The sequence below is a fragment of the Balaenoptera ricei genome, chromosome 12, assembly GCF_028023285.1.
Source record: "Balaenoptera ricei isolate mBalRic1 chromosome 12, mBalRic1.hap2, whole genome shotgun sequence".
Classification (NCBI taxonomy): domain Eukaryota; kingdom Metazoa; phylum Chordata; class Mammalia; order Artiodactyla; family Balaenopteridae; genus Balaenoptera; species Balaenoptera ricei.
Window position 1 is genome coordinate 8578735 of NC_082650.1, and position 17839 is coordinate 8596573.

At 47.2% G+C, this 17839-nt stretch overlaps 1 protein-coding gene across 2 annotated transcripts in view; it reads right to left on the reverse strand.

Moving 5' to 3' along the window:
• Positions 1-16247, reverse strand: part of FNDC1 (fibronectin type III domain containing 1) — a 97745-nt gene extending 81498 nt beyond the window's left edge. For both annotated transcript variants that reach the window (XM_059940898.1, XM_059940899.1), the window contains exon 1: positions 16136-16247. In XM_059940898.1, the coding sequence (XP_059796881.1) occupies positions 16136-16247 (112 nt within the window). The remainder of the gene's footprint in view (positions 1-16135) is intronic.
• Between the last annotated feature and the right edge of the window lie 1592 nt (positions 16248-17839).

Genomic DNA, 17839 nt, shown 5'->3' on the forward strand with positions numbered 1-17839 from the left:
ATGCATATCTGCCACTGTGCTTATAAGGGCGCTGGATGGTCACTGAATACAATTGTGAATCACATTTTTTCTCCATCAGCTCAAAGAAGCCAAATGGTAAAGCCATCCAAATCTCAGAATTCGAGCCGCTGGCTAGTCTTTAAGTAGAGTTTGTCTGAGTCCATTTCCATCCTCTCTCGCTGGCAGCACCACTGCACCCACATCCAGCTCTGCGCAAGCACCCTCCCCCTTGCGCCAGCTTCAGGCAGCCTCGTGTCATGGGCTGAGCTGATCCCCACACTTGGCTTCGGGAAACTACTCCCCTTGGGGGCTGCACACAAGCTGGTCAAGCCTGAGGCCACCAGGCACCCCTGTGGGCACATGGAGACTTCCCAAGGGAAGAGCCCAATGCCACATGGGCAGCGCTTTCTCCTTTGTCCCCTTCTCCACAGGAGATGGCCCCCAGCTTCCCACCCAAGGCCACTTGCACCCTCAACACAGCCACAGTCCCTTGATGCTGGTAAACAACGCTGTCATTCCAACACTCTCACGTCACCTCAAGGGTTAACAGCTCCCGATGGACAAAGTTTGCTTAGAATGTTCTAGATTCTAGGCTGTGTGTTTGTATTTGGGGGGATACTGGGGTGAAGAGTGGAAGCCAGAATACTTGCTAATATAGTTTAACCTCATTTTATTCCCCTTCATTATCTTCTTTCTTTCTTCTCTCCTGACCCCCAGCACCTTGGGAAAGATCTACAAAGCAGAAAAACACACAAATGGACCAAAAAATGAAGCAGCAAAGAATTCTGTTTCAAAACAAACAGCAAGTGGCAAAGCCAAAATCAAATTCTCAAGTCCAAAGGATACTCTTAAAATGAATCTGCCTTTTCCCTCAGGATGTTTTCTGAGACGTTTTAGGTTGAATTTTTATTAGTCCCGTTCAAGCCAAGTTTCCCAACTAATTAAGAACAGTTTAGCAGTTCGCATTGAATTCAGAAACTGCTGTATAGACACTGTGGGTTGGGTACCCAAGAGCCATGCCCAGCTTCTTCTTCCTCCCATGCCTTCTTCTATAGTAGAGGCTGAGATACTGAATATTCATAACGCTTCAGCTACTGAATATTCATAACGCTTCAGCTACTGAATATTCATAACGCTTCAGCTACTGAATATTCATAATGCTTCAGCTTCCCCTATAGCTAAGGGTAGTCATGTGGTCAATTCTAGCCAATGACATATGAGAAAGTTACTGCTGCCATCTCCAGGAAAGCATTATCAAAGGGTCAGGATCTGCTGTCCTATGCTTTTGCCTTTTGTATCTTCCTCCATTTCCCCCTCCCCGGGATGTCAATGTGATACCTGGAGATGCAGCAGCCATCTTGGAACATCAATCAAGTAACAAGTCTGAGAATGATGACCTGGCCTGGGGTGGCAGAGTGGAAATACAAAAAGATCCTGGGTCCCTGAGAACCTCTCTGCTCCCGAGTTTATTGGTAAGATAAACAATTCCCTAACCTGTTGAGCCACTGCTCACCAGATAGCGTGTTATCAGCAGCCCAATCCATTGCTACCTGATATCATCATTTCTGGATCCATAAAAACAAATCACTTTTTCTCTTGATTTCTAAATAAGAACTGCTTTAACTTTAATTTCTTTCTGTTTGTTGTTTTTAAGGGATCCACTCCAGGAATTTAATTTTTTTTTTTTATTTTATACATTTATGTGTCTTTTTTTTCACACACACTAAGGAATTTAATTTTGACAATGTCAATGATTTATTTGTCAGTATGCCATGGACTTGAGTAAGTACTTCTACCCAGATCATGATGCAGCCAGAAAGGGTGAACTTAACCAGCAGAGCTGGCAGAATTTGAACATTAGGAGTTAAGGTTTTAAAGCCCTTGGCCATTTTATTCAGGAACCAATGTAAGCAAAAGCTACTATTCCAGAGACAAAAACAAGAATTTTTCCCCATCTAAACCACCAGCTTTCCAGAATGGTTTAGGGAAATGTAATTGGAGGAATTCCATAGACATATTTATCTATGACAATAAGAAAACAAGGGACCCTAAAAAGAAAATGCCTAGATATGAGAAGGGAATATAGGACTCCTTCCTGATGTTGACTGGCATCAGAGACCCTACAAGAAACCAGTACTTTCCAGGCTTTTGTGGGATCTTTTGCACATTCTTCAAATTCAATTCGCAGCTGAGAAATAGCTGGTGCAGCTTAAACTCAGCCTACTACAAACTGCTTGACATGCCAGCCAAAAAAAACTCCCTGAAAATTCATTCCTTGTCCCAAAATGTGAAAGTCATTGTCTGACTATGTTAAACACTTGGGCATTACTGTCGCTATAATCAACGCTCATCTTACTCAGAAAGCTCCCTGAAAAAATACCCTTAGAAGAGAGGCCAAGCAAATGTTGTGGAGAGGAAGGTATGAAACAGAGTAAATGAGGCAGACGTGACCGGAAGCCAACCCCACATGGACCCAGTGACAACCCAGATTGCTAAGGATAATCACTTTCTGAAATACGTTTTCATATTTAAAATTTTAAAATATTTCAGATCATCACTTACTGGTTACGAATGGGCAGAGGCAAATCATCTATCGATGAAGATGAAAAAATGCACAACACACCCAAGGAGCAAAAAGTTTTAAGTTTTGCAATGGGACCATTTGTGAAAAGGAAAAAATAGAGAAGTAAAAGAGAAGGAAGGAAATGAACAATTGCTGTGTACCTACTCAGTGCCAGCCATTTCATTTACTTCTGTAACAGATATTTACTGAGCACCTACTACGTGTCAGATTCTGGGCTACGCACTGGGGGTCCAGAGGTGGCTAAAGCGTTCACGTGATCATAACCTCTAGCTCTTGAATCTCCATAACAACCCAGTGAACTGCACTTTGGTATGCTCATTTTTATTCAATATTTTGTTTTTATTAAAGCATAGTTGATTTACAATGTTGTGTTCATTTCTGCTGTACAGCAAAGTGACTCAGTTATACATGTATATACATTCCTTTTTTATATACTCCTTTCCATTATGGTTTATCATGGGATATTGAACATAGTTCCCTGTGCTCTACAGTAGGACCTTGTTGTTTATCCATTCTATATATAAAAGTTCACATCTGCTCACCCAAACAGTATCCTCATTTGCATAAATGAGGAAACTGAGTCTTCGAGAGTCGAGTGACTCGCCAGGGGCACACAGCTAGTAAGTGATAGTGGTCACTATCTGAAATCATAGACCATGCTCTTCCTACTATACCTGGTTGCCTCTCAGCTGTCATTATAACTACAAGGAATCAATGTAGGCCTGGAGAGAAATCAGAACCAAAGGTGTAAAACTGAAAGTCATTAGTGGAAGCTGAATTCACTGGGACACATGAGCTCACTGCACTGAACGAGCTCTTGTAAGTGTCAGGAAGATGTCGTGTTGCCAAATCCTCCTTCTCGGTCCTTCACTTGCGCTGCTTCCAGCAACAGCTGAATCATGTTCCTCGTGGAAGTACCTCTCCTGTCCTCCCTGACCCACAGTCTCCCACCTTCCAGGACACCATACTCCCTGGTTTCTCTTCCCCATCACTTGTCTCCTTCGGCAGCTCCTCCCTCTTTGCCAGAACTCAAAACGTTCAAGTGCTTCCAAGCCCCGCTCTGGACCCCCCTCTTCTCTGCGTACCCTTCCTGGGCCTTCTCTAAGTTAGCACATCCAGTCCCAGGACTGCAAACACCATCCATGTGCTGATGGCTCCCGAATTCATAACTCTAGCTCTGGCTTTTCCTCTGAGCACCAGCGCATTCAACTGTCCACTTAGCACCTCCAATGAAACCCAAAGAACACTGGTGTCTACAGGATGACTGGGACCAAAATGTTTTAAATCTGAAACATTAGTGATAAAGAGGAGAACCAGGATTCAAGTTGCATCATGGAAGACAGGAGTGGAGAGATTTTCAGGAAGAAGGGAATGTCCGTCAGTGTCAAGTCAAGTAAAGGCTCAGAAGAGCTCATTTTTTCTCCGCTTGTTATTAGGACATGCCCACTCCCATTCAAAGCCCCCCAACCAAGCAAATATGCCACCCATGTTTCATGCTGCAAATATCAAACTTAATTCGTTCCTTTTCTATAGCTACCCTCCAAGCATTCTTGTGAGAATAAAATGTGAAAGAAAATCATAAAGCACTCAATAAATGTGAGATACAACAGTAGGAAGAAGAGCCACAGAAGGACCAATGTCACCAATTACAACCCAATAGAAAACGACCCGGCAGGATTCCCAGTACCTGGGCTTTTGGCCAGCGCTCCCTCCTCACACAGCAGGAGAGGGCTTTGGGTCCTCATTTCCCTCAATCTCAGGAAATACGCTTACATAATATACTTATTAGAATTTTTAAATCTTGAGAGTTGAAAGTTGGGTAATCTGATCCAGTCTCCCCTCTTCAATCTGCCTATCAACTGTGTGTCTAAAATGGTCTTCAATGTTTTCCATGACTAGATGGTTCTACCCAAATTCCAATAGGTTTCCCCCACCTTCAAGGGTAAACATCTATGAATGTGTTACTCAATTGGGTGAGGCAGGGTTATTAAGCAGGGATACAAGTGAGGTAATCACAGATATATAAGAAAGGCAAAGGTCTTCAGTCTCCTGAGGGAAGCACTATATTGGCATCCAAAAGGAAGAGCAAGGGCATCCGGCATTAAATATCAGCTGAGTGCTACTAACAATAAACTTTATCAGGGCTCAGAAGGTCCTCTTCAGGCTAGGATGATCAGAGAACAAAGTATGGCATCAAGGACAGCCTTTGCTAGAGGTTTCTCCCATGAGTGGCGCACTGGCCACTGCTTTCCACAACTTGGATTCTAATAAGACATTTAATCTCTTAAGACTCTAACCCAGCCTACCCTTTAACCCTCAGAATGTTCCTGAATTGCTCCCTGCAAGGAAAGCTCATTACAACTTCAGGGCATCATCAGACCCTACGGAACTCATCCCAGACACCCCTCATGTTCTACAAGAGACACACAATCTACTCAGACAGTAGCCTGTGCCTCATCTCCCAGACCTCTCTCTCCCTGGGTGTTACAGTCAAAATGTCATCACGACAACTGTAGAATAAGATCAGCCCAGGTCTCAGGAAAGTCAAGGAGCTTAGTATTCTCTGCCCCTCTTTTCTCTTCCCTTTGACTATGGTTTGCTTGGATATCTGTAGGTATGTATGTGGGTTCTGAGAGTTATTCAACGTAAGAAGATGCTGCAATCCTCCCAGTCTATCAGAAAATAATAGAAAGAAATTGTTGGGTAGGGTAGAAAATAGTATTATAAACAGCAGAGCCAGGGAGGTATTACAGCAGAAAGAGAACATGGTGGCTTTCCATAACACAAAGAATGTCAGGGAGTCAGACACTCTGGGAGAGCAAGTCTGCCACATCACACCACCTAGAAGACACCACTAGAGAATACAACCTAGATAAAAGAAAGACAGCAACACATCTCAACTTTTACTAAATAGGAAAAAAACGTAGATTGTGTCAACTTCAAAGTGCACCCGCCAGGCCAAGTCCTAGGACACATCTGGTGATTTCTCTTGCTGATCTTACGATTCTATGTGCATCAGTGTAAAAACATTCAGAACTTAACACTCTATCTGGCAGGTGGAAGTTGATTAGAAAGTACTAGATGATCCTGTATTGCTACACTGATCACATCTGATGCCATTATTTATTGTTGCATCAATTCCAACTTCTTTATTAAGTCTTTGTAGCCTGTGTCTTAGAGCCTAACAGAGTTACTTGCCCATAGAAGACCTGATTTAACTATTTAATTACTTACTTTATGAACGAAGGCTTTAGCCAGGCTGGATCTATGAATTAGGCTCACTGAATGTGCGTAGGTGTTTGGAGCTCTGGGTTGACAGTTCAGCACACAATGCAACACAGTGACTCATATCTGCCCACTTCTCAACTACGGCCCAGTGCTGGAAGTTGTGTGAATTCTTTCACCTACTGAAAAGGAACTGTGTTGGTATGAAGGCATACCATATGCTGTAGGTTGAATTGCGTCCTCCAGAAAGGTATGTTGAGCCCTAATTCCCAGTACCTGTGAACGGGATTTAGAAACAGGGTTTTTGCAGATGTAATCAAATTAGGATGAGATCATGCTTGACTAGGGTTGGCCTTAATCCAGTATGACCAATATCCTTATAAGATGACACACAGGGAGAATGCCAAGTGACAACGGAGACAGAGATTGGAGTGACACATCTACAAACCAAGAAACACCAATGATTCTGGAAACCACCAGAAGCTAAGAAAGGAAGGATTCTTCCCTAGAGCCTTCAGAAAGAGTATGACCTTGCCCTGCAGATTTCAGATTTCTAGCCTCCAGAACTACGAGAGAATAAATTTCTGTTGTTTAAAGGGCCACCCAGTTTGTGGCCCTTTGTTACGGCAGCCCTAGGAAACAAGAATACCATGTGAATAAAATTCTTCACTCCCGCTGCAGACGGGACTTCCAACACAAGCCAACACCCCTCAAAATTCATGTGCTGACTCCACAGGTTAGAGTGAGAGGGAAGCAGGGGCCTGCCCCACACCCACCAACTGCACATATCCTGCTGGCCTCAGGTCAACATACATAAAGAGACTGAATGTATATCATATGTAATTAATACCAAACAAAGCATATCCCATCATTCAGTGAATATCTACTAAGTACCCACTATTTTCAGGCAACGTTCCAGGCAATGGGGAAAATTCAGTGAACAAAACTGACAAAATGGAGCTTCCGTTCCAGAGGAGAAAGACAGGCAATTACCACCACACACGTGAAATACGCACACTCTCAGGTAGTGATAGAGGTTGAGGAGAAAAATAAAACTGGGATAAGAAGTGCTGTGGGGTAAGGGTAAGATTATACTGTTAAATGGTGGGAAGTGGTCAGGTGAGGCCTCACGAGAAGATGATACCGCATAAAGAACCTGAAGACGGTGAGGGATATCCCATACATGTTTATGGAAAGTTGTTCAGGCCAAGGGAACAGCAAGTGCAAAGGCACTGGGGCTGGAAGGTGCCTAGCACATTAGGGAAGCAGCAAGGAGGCCCAGGGGCTGAAGCTGATAGTGAGGGAAGGCCTGGTGAGGAAGATGATCATATGTAGCCTTGAAAACTTGCTAGGACTTCGGTTTTTATCTGAGAGAGGTAGAAGGCTCTGTGACTTCATGCATCATGAGAATCACTGTGATGCTGTTTTAAAAGCAGAGTGTGGGGGAGGAGGGCAGGAGCAGGGGGACCAGTGAGAAGGTTATCGCAATAATCCAGGTAAGGTGGCTTGGACCAGGGTGGGCGTAGTACTTCCCTGCCATGCCAAATTACTCACCATAATATCTCAGTACACACAAAATACTTGCAAACTAACTGTAGTGATCTCAAGCAGAATGGGCAAAAATATATACTTTTTAAAAATAGGCTTTTACCAATCTCAAAAGTTTATATATACAATTCCATTGATATGACATGACATTTTTTTTTTTTTTGGCCCTAGTTCCCTGACCAGGGATTGGAGCCCCCTTGCCCCCTGCAGTGGAAGCTCAGAATCTTAACCACTGGACCACCAGGGAAGTCCCTGATATGACATTCTTGAAATGACAAAATTACAAAGATGGAGCACAGATTAGTGGTTGCCAAGGAGGAGGGGAAGAAGGAAGGTGGGCATGGCTATAAAAGAAAAGCAGGAGGGGTCCTTCTGATGGAATGTTCTGTATGTTGACTGTGGTGCTTACACAATCTACACGTGTGCTGAAATTACACAGAAACACACACACAAAAGCACATGAAACTGGTGAGCTCTGAATAGAGTTGATGACTTGCACCAGTGTCATCTCCCCGACCAGGGCAGCGCACTGCCCTCATGCAAGATGTGCCCTTCGGGAGAAACTGGGTGACGCAAGGGAATCTACAACTCTCTGAAAATAAAAACTTTTAAAAACGATTTTAAAAAATGACCTTTTACACACATAATGTCGTCCGAAGTCCTGACCCTTCTGGCTGGGGAAATGCTCTCGTAAAGCTGTCTTTACACTGACCTACAACAAATACAATAAGCCCCCCTGGCCTCCGTGTGACAGGCTCACCCACGCTCTCTACTTTCTAGGTGGAAGCATCAGTGTGACGATCACACAGCTGGGCCATCGCTAGTCCGGAGAGCCTGAGCCTTTGCTGTAGAGGATTTTGTTTTATAAAACACTATAAGGATGAGGTGGTGCTGCCCCCGTGAGATTGTGCTGGCAGCTTTCCCCTCTGTCGACCCAAAGTACCCGTCGGTGTCAACAGGTCTTCAGATCCCAGCCAGCAGGGCCCGCCTGGCCGGGGCCGCCCTCACCTGGCCTGGCCTGGCTCGGGGGGCTCCTCTGAGCTCCCAGGAGGCCACGCGTGACCAAACAGGTCTCCCGCCTCTTTGGCCCTGCCCCGCGCTGGGTGGTCCAGCTGCGGGTGACTGTCAGTGGGACTGCATCTGCAGACACATGTGGTGTCGTCTCAGATTAGGAGCCGTGGCTGCACACCTGCTCGGATTGTTGACTACGATGCTAAGCGGTTCCGGCCACAGCACTAGGGAGCAGGGACCCACCGTCCACCCTTCTCGCAAGAGCAACACAGGTGCATCCCCAATCCGTGACTGCTGGCTTTGACCAGCCATCTGCCTGCGACGAAACAATACAGCTGCCCTGGACCTTCCAGTCCTAACACGCATCACACTGTCTGTCCCCTCCCCTCCCCTCCCCTCCCCATGCCTGTGCTGTCACAGACGGACTGCGTTTACTGGACTTGGCATTCCTGTGCTTGCTGAATGAATGGACACCTTCCAATGGAAACTCCCACAAAGTGAGAGCTGGAAGGGGCCCTTCTCCAGATCTCTAGTCCAATCCCCTAATTGTGCAGATGAGAAAACCGAGGCCTGAAGAGTCATGACCTGCCCAAGGTCATAGTGCAAATGAGCGGCTGGGTCAGGACCACTGGAGTGAATGAAGAGATGTGACACCAGAGAATAATCCCTAAAAGACAAATCGCAGCATTTAAATGGCACATCTCTTCTGAGAAGTCTGAAACACTTCCACGCTCTTAGTACTACAGTCTCACCAGGTGGGGATCTGTCAACCCCACAGATAAGCAGCTCCTGTTTCTCAGCATTGTTGGCTTGGTTTAACCCTCCGCTGTAATCAAACTTGAATTCTGGGAGCCTTCTGGTGAAAATCCAAGGCCAGCGGTTCAGGGTTATGAATCCCATCACATGGATCAAACATTCACAGAGAACCCCTGCGTTAAAGGTTGAAGGGTTCATGTAACAAACTAGACCCAGAGCACTGGTCTCCAGGGCCCACTAAGTAGAGGGCACTTCCCACAATGAGGATCTTGCTTATGTCCAAATGCCAAATCGATTTCGTAACAGGGAATAGGGTTCACTAAAACCCCATCTGAAGTTAAGCCCTACCAGAGTTTAACATGCTTCCGTGTACGACAGAATCATTTCTCAACAGCAATGTTACCAAAGCACAGATTTGGAAGGGTATCCAGAGCAAATCAGAAACGGTTGTACCGGCCTAACGAGGAGACCAAGGGGAACATAGGAAACGTCCAAGCCAGCGGGAGCCAGGGAGTCTGTGTAGGAAGAACATGGGATCTCAATCCAGAAGACTGAAGTCCAAATCCCAGGACAACCACTTAACTAGATGTCCGACTCTGGGAAAACCAGCTAACCTCTCTGCACCCAGTCGCCTCGGGGTTAGATGAGGACGTCACCAACTTCACAAGGCTGCAGGGAAAATTAAATGAAATGACATACAGGGAAATGGTAAACGGAGGCACTTTTAACTGCCAGTTCATATTAAAAAGAAAGTAAATGCACACCTAAGAACGCCTCATAAAGATGAACATAGGATTAATTAGACTGTACTTTAAGGATTCTGATGATGTTATAATTTTATCATGGTCTCCACATACAGGAGGCCACAGGAGAAGAATTAGCAGCTCTCCAGTTATTATGGTGCACTTCTAAACCCGTCTTAGGATTTGCATTACTCTCCCTGGTTACAAAAAGAATCCAGTGAGCATGGAGGGGAGATACTGAGAGAGACAGTTTCACCAAAACTCACTCAAAACTGACTTGCAGTGCCCAGGAGGCAGGTACCTCCCCTCAGGGTCCCTTGTGCTCACCCATCCTCCAGCGGCTGCAGCTTTGGCCAGAACCTGCAGATATAACAGGGGTACCCCAGCAGCTAAAGCGCCGCTGACCCCAGCTTTAGGTTTAGGCTTCAAATTCTTTCTCACCAATGAGCAACTGAAAATTGCTAACTTGCAGGCATGTCCACTCTCAGTGCGCGATTTGTCCTTCCCAGCTTAATATTTGAAGGAAACTCCAATGAGTAGCAAAATTGAAAAAAAAAAAAAAAAAAAAAAAGGGCAAACACCAAGGGAAAACCAAAGCAGGTAACTGAACGTGTGTCCTAAGTTTCTTGTCTCTGTAAAGCCCCGGAGACGGGGGCTGGAACGCGAGGGGCCAGCGGGCGGCGGCAACGGGGCAACGCGGCGGGAAGGCCCCGAGCGCCCTCTAAGGGCCATGGACCGCAAGTGCTGCCGCCTGCCGGGCCAGGAGCCGAAAAAGGAAGGAACTGGGAGAAAATTGTGTCTTCCGCATCTTCCATGTGGCATCACCTAATACTCAGGGGCAGAAAAATTCCTTATTCACAATTTCTAAATTTTAATCATCTGATCCATACTGGAGAATTTTCCTTAATAAGATGATACTAATAACACAATTCCCCCAAATTAAATTAAATTCATCTTCTTTGTAACTAAGACAAGGATAATGTCTTAGAAGGAAAAAAGGATGTTCGCCATGTGTTTAACCAATATCTCCCTGATTCCAAATGCTCTAAAATATGTCTACTAAAATAATGCAACAGGGACTACCCTGGTGGTAGAGTGGTTAAGACTCTGCGCTCCCAATGCAGGGGGCCCAGGTTCCATCCCTGGTCAGGGAACTAGATCCCAAATGCATGCCGCAACTAAGAGTTCGCACGCTGCAACTAAGGAGCCCGCCTGACGCATCTAAGACCCAGTGCAACCAAATAAATATTTTTAAAAATTATTTAAAATAATGAAATAATATCCATTCCCTGCCCTCAGCTACCCAGTTCTCCCCAAAGGCAGCCAAGGTCTCAACGTCAGGTGTATCCTAACATAAATATTCTATGGTTAAACATGTGAATACACATACATATATATTCTTTTCTCTCCTTTATCTTTATACGTTTAAATACTCACGTCCATATTTTCTAACTGAAATAAAAGCTTCTGAATAGAAGTTTTACTAGAACTCAAGACATTCCTAAATTCCATAGGGACCAATGAAAACAGCTCTGCGCCTTAATGAGCAAATCATGATGGGGCCTTTCCTGAAATGCTTGCATCTAGGCTCCCTTTACCCACACCCTCACCCTTTGCAGTAGGGAAATAATGGCCCCTAAAAATGGGTATGTCCTAACCCCAGAACCTGTGAATGCGTGATCTCACACAGCAAAATAGACTTTGCACATGTGATTCAGTTAACAATCTGGAGATGGGAGGTTGTCCGATGTAATCACAAGGGTCCTTCTAAGTGAAAGAGGGAGAAGGAAGGTCAGAGTCAGAGAAGGTGATGCATGGATGGAAGTTTAGTGATGCCATTGCTGGAGAGGTCACCAGCTGAGGATCGCCGGCACCTCTAGAAGCTGAAAAAGTTGAGAACTGGATTCTCCCTAGAGCCCCAGGAGGAACAAAACCTTTGATGTTAGGCCAGTGAGACCCATTGCAGACTTCTAACCTCCAGAACTCTAAGATAATAAATTTGTGTTATTTTAAGCCACTAAGTTTGTGGTAATTTGTTATAACAGCAACAGGAAACTAATACACCCCTCCACTCCTCACCCCCAACAGGGCCGGTTTTCAGGGAATGGGCCTTTGTGTCTTAAATAGAGCTACGAATGGTCTTGGTAAAATGACGCTCTGGAACTGACCAGTGATAACTTTCCAAGGACATAAATTATCACTCTGCAATTCTATTACAACCTGTAATTCCAACTAATGAATTGTGTGCTCAGTTGACAAATAAAACAGTTCTTTCATCTGGGGGAGGAGGGGCTCCAATGTACAAGATAAAAGGAAAGGGTGTATTCACCTCCTCCTCTCAAAGAGGACAGGAATAGGAGGGGAACCCTACAGAGCTGCATGTAGGTTGGGCCACAGGAAAATCTGTGAGGGCTTCTAGAGGTGGAAGGAATCTTTCCATTTGCTTGGTCTAGTGGGGATTGACTAACTGGCCCGAAGCCACACAGCAGGTGAATGGCAGTGCTGAGACTCAAACCCAGGCGCCTTGATGTTGAACCTACATCCTTTCTATACGGCAGTGGTTATCAAACTTCCTTTTCTCAGATTCCTATCTACTCTTAAATTAATGAGGATCTCACAGAGTTTGTGTTTTTGTGGATTTTATCTATCCATATCTACTGACCAGAAATTAAATCTAGGAAGAGGTTAAACTACATACTTATTAATTCATGTTAAAATAGCAATAGTAAACCATTACAAGCTGACATAACAAACTGTATTTTATGAAAAATAACTGTTTTCCAAAACACAAAGAAAATGAGAAGAATGGCATTTTTTGGCATTCTGGCAAATCTCTTTCATAGAAGACAGCGGGATCTCCTATCCAGTTATGCCTTCAACCTATTGCAGTATGTTGTTTTGGCTGAAGTACCTGAAGAAAATCTGACCTCATACAGATATGGGAAAGGTATTTTAATAGCCTTACAGATAATTTTGGAAAATCTTTGATACTACACCAAAACTCATCAAGTAGCAGTTTCTTAAAGGTTAGTTGCAATGTACAATCTGAAACCATAAAAAGAATTTTTCACATTTTGTTACATTAAAAATCCACTGGGCTATTTTGCACTTTGATGGACCTTTTAGTCAGGCAAGATTTTGTAACACTGTGCATCGGTCACTTGGATTTACCAGTTCACTTGCTTATGCAGAGCATCTAAATGTTGACACATTTTATAACACAGTATTTCAAAATCACATTCTTTTATATCACCACCTATCTTGTTAGAAAAGTTTCTAAGTATTGGGAAGCTTTCAAGCTTAGGACGTTGGAGGTGACATGGCAAAATTCTAATTTTCACTTGACAGCTCAATTTTCTCACTGACAAGACATACTAGCAGTTATTTTACCAAAAGCGGCAGACTGCCTTTGTTCATTTTTTGAGATGTCTGCCAAATACTCAAGTCAAAACAACTGGTCTGTCTGCAGCCATTCTTTCTGGTAAAGGTGGCATTCCATGAAAAAAAGCGGCTAGTTCAGCTCACAACTCAAACTACCACACAACTGCTTTTCTGCAGGATTACTGATGAAATTGGGCAGTCAGCAGAAGTGCTTTATGTGCCTTTCCCATTTCCTCACACGGAATATTAAAAAAACATGCATACAAGGGTGGAGATTTGGTTAAATTAATAATTTTTACTGTTGCACCAAGGGCATTCTTCATTGAAACTGGCATATCCTTTCTTAACTTCAAAAGCCTGAAAAATGCAATGATTACCAACTCACGATGGCACCAGCGCTAAGATTCACACTACAGCACCCGCAGTTGAAGTTTTCTCACTAAGCTTTTGTACCCTCACTACAGACATCAACACTGTGAAAAAGGCAAATAATATCTTAGTATTACTTTGAAAATCGCTTTGACCTTGCGGATTCCCTGAAAGGGTCCTCAAGCTTTAAAGAAAAAAGCTTTTAAATCACCCAAAACCATCCTAAGATAACCACTATAAATGTATGAGAGTATTTGTGTCCTCACATGTTTTTAGAAAAACATATCTTATCAGACTGGCAAGTGCAATCACAATTCTAACGGTTGCGTAGTATTTTATTGTAGGGATGGGGGGGGAGCGTGCATCACTTGCTTATTTTGTTTTACATTTTAATTGACCACCAAGTTGAAGGGTTTATTTAGATCTTCAGCATGCCCTGCAAATCACCTCTGTTTTAAGGAAAGCTCCTCTGAGCTGTGATGGGTCAGCCACTAGGAAGGTGGCTCTGGGTGATTTCATGACAGGGATTCTGGTCCCAAAGGTCTGGGGGATAGGAGAGGGCTTGACTCGAGCAGCTTGCTAAGCCCATGCATTCATTCAGTGAGAGACGAAGCAGTGTGTCCACAGCCCTGCTGTAAGTACCAGAGTACAAGTCTGGAGCAGTGACTGTAGCTATGACAGCAAGACAGGCAGGAAGCCTTCCAGAGAAGCAGATGAATAAATTACGTGCCCCCTGATTTCTTCCCCAGCACATGGAGCTCTCTGCAGGTGACGTCGCTTCCTTTCCTTCTGTCATTTAAATGCAGTAGATATGCATTTCAAAATGTGTTTGTCCTCCTTTGTCTGCTTCTAGTCTGGTCATCATTTTATTGCAAATCCCACGTCAACACAGTAGAGAGAAGTGCCAGCAAGCGTTCCAGCTCCAACATTCCACAGCTCAGTGATTTACAGAGCAGAAAGCGAGACAAGGAGCAGCACGCAGAAGACAGGATTCCGGGAGCGATCACAAGCCACCCAGACTTCAGACCCACTCAAATGTAAACCCATCGGGCAGGTGGCAGTGGAATCTAACAGGTACAAGGCTGTAAAATGCCAGTGTGCCACTGGTTCCACTTTCAGTCTGTTTTCTGACACAAAAACTCTTTCAAATTCAGAGAATTTGAATTTAGGAAAAAAAAAAAAAAAAGCCACGGGCTGTAGGTGGGGAAGTTGAAGGGCTTTAAAATAGTTTTATTCTTGGTAAGTACTATACAAATATTCAGTGAATGCTTTCCTAGAAGTAGCTAACAGAGACGAAAACAACCTACAACTGGACCCTCGTTTTATGAAAAAGTGGCATTTAGCATCCCAGCGCTTGGCATAATCCTGAGACAAGCGTTATGCATGATGCACCCACCAAAAAGACTCAGAAGGCAATGTGACCCCCAACTTTTCCCCTTTCCCTTGTAGCAGGAGGGCAATCGAGACACTAAATAGAATCATAAAGCCCTCCTGAGAATCGCATCTGAATTTTTATAACCCAGCTGGGAGTGAGCAGTATCAACAAAAATGTTGACTTCTTGGATTCCTACAAACCGATGACATAAATAAAAGCCACGCAGTTGTCAAGTGTGAAAATGCCTGCACAGGAGGTGGAAACAAGGGCCACCAACGGCTTAGGGATGAAAAATTTGTCTCGCTCTGCGGGAGACGTACAAGAAATCTGAAAACATCGCGCTTGCATTTTCTGAAAAGCGTTGCTCACATTTCTGCCCCCAAAGAAAGCATCCACCCCCGTCTCCAGCCTCAGCCTTCGGGGAATGGTGAGCTTCTCCCGAACTGACTCTCCCTCTCCCCTCTCCCTCCTCTCAAGACAGATGTCCTCTTCCCAGCTCCAAACTTCCCACCGAGAGGCAACGTAAGAGCGCGGCTTCTCCTTGGGCACCGAGGTACCCGATCGCCCCGCGGCGGCTCACAGCTATCCCTGTGCCCTTCTAGAACAGTCCTGCCTCTCTGCCTCCCTCTGGTCTCCCGAGTGCCGTCCTTCACCGGGCATCCCTGCCTCGGGGCAGGTGAACTGGAGGAAAGAAGGATGCCCACGGGGAAATTCTGGGCAAAGGAAAGCGTCACCCCTCCCCCCACCGCAGCGCCGAGAGGTCGCCTTTCTTTTCTTTTTTCCCCCCCTTCTTTTCTTTGCCGGAATGTTCCCGGAATGTTAGACTGCTGAGTCTCCCGACTCCGGGCGTTCGACGGCAAAGCTGAAACCGCTTTGCGCTGAGGTCCCCTGCCGCCAACCGTGTCCCCGGGCCCGCCTGTAGCGCGCGAGGCTCCGAATGCCCGGACCCGCGTCCCCAGCCGCCCCTCCGCGCCCCGACCCGCGAGCGGTGAGGACGCACAGGTTAGTGACAGGACATGCAGCCAGTGCAGCGCAGGCCGGCGGCCCCCCGAGCGACACGCGGTGAGCGGCGCACGGAAGGCGGACAGGGAAGCGGTGAGGAGGCGCGGAGAGCCGGGCGGCCGAGGCCGGGACTGCGCATACCTGGAGCCCCCGCCGAGGAGACGACCGGCAGCAGCAGCGCGGCCAGGAGCAGCAGCGCCGCCCAGGGCAGCGGGGGCCGAGCCCGCGGGGACGCCCCGACCTCGGGCGCCATCGGGAGCCCGGGGTGCGCGGCGGGCTGGGCCGGGCGGCTGCCGGGTGGGCGCTGGGCTGGAGCCTGGGAGCGCAGAGGGGCCGCCGTCGGGTCCCCGCCGTCGGTGTGCGTCGGAGCGCTCTGCGTCGCGCCTGCGCGCCCGGGCCCTGCGCCGATCGCTCCCTGCTCGCGCCGCGGCCGCCGCGCTCCGCACTGAGGCCGCCGGCCGCCGGCCGCGCCTTTTAGCCGCGCGCGGGCGCCCCCTGCCGACGTGCGGGCTGCGGGGCGGCGAGGGTGGCGGGGTGACGGCCCGAGGCGGGCGGGGCGCGGGGCCGCGGCTCAGGGTGCCCAGGCGCCCGGGAAAAGCGCTGGGCGGGTCTAGAAACGCAGGGATTGCTGTGCGGGCGTGCGCTCCCGCTGTCTAACCTCTCCGGCTTTCTGGCTGCGGGGATGGCCCATCACCTCCAATCCTTGCCAAGCCCAGGCATGCCCTCTGTCACCTTAAATACCTCTGGCTTCAACGTTGGGGACCCGAGCCAGGCGCCTTCAGCTCTATCAGCCTGTTGCGGTCGTCCCTGCGGCTCTCCCCGGTCTTCCCCACACCCCGCGCCCGGGAAAGGGGGGTTTAATGTGCTGAGATACCGCTGCTCCCGGCTGTGGTTTCTGCGGAGCGCCTGAACTGGGTTCAAAGGCAGCGTTCTGTAAGCGCGGAGCACTCAGGGCCGAGCACTCGCCCGGCCTCGCTTCCTCCGATCTCTATGATGTTAGCACGGCCTAGGGCTCCCTCTCCCGATTCCCACCTATCTGTGGTCGGCTCTCCGCCTCGGAAGCCTCGCCGCCCGTCCGAGCGGACTGGGAGAGCCCCTGGAGGCGAGCAGGACGCCTGCGCCCGGGCAGGTCCGCGCTCTGGGCGCAGGTGCCGCCGTCGCCCAGCAGCGTCCTCGCAGACCTCATGTGACTGCAGCTCACAACCTAAGGTCGAGTCAGCCCTCCGTCGTGACAGGCCACAACTTGACCAGACTTGTGTCCTTCTGCAAAGAGGAAAAGATTGCAAGACGAATTCTCGACTGACGAAAAAGAAACACAGCATCTCTTTTCTGAACGGAAACACCATATCCGCGCGGTTAAGCCCTGGCAGGCGCCGCTTGCCCAGTGAGCACCCAGGAAAGGCAGAATTCTATGGCCTTCCTTTCGGGAAAACGTTCCCCTGGGTCCCAGGTCTTCATTCATCCTGCAAGGTCTATGAGCTCCCAGAACTCTTCCTGCAGGTTGCAACCATTTTAATGTTTAATTACTCCCCAGTTTTGCAATGTTTCCCCCCCGCCATTTAACGCGCTATGGCCTTGGTCTGCCCAGCACCCCCCCTCCCTGCTCTTATTCCGGGAACAATAGCCCCCTCCTCTACTTCAACCAAGCGGCTCCAATGGGGCCTGTCCCCTCCCAACCACCCTCTTTCCCACCCAAGTTGGTCCAAGGATCGCCAGTGGCCCAAGCAGGGTCAGTCAGAGTCAGGACTTTTCTCGTTGGAGCTGGTGAAAAAGTTTTTTTCCTCCGGTCATTCATGGATGCTGAAGGATGGTAGCTGAGGTAGGCTGAAATATGCCCCCCCCCCC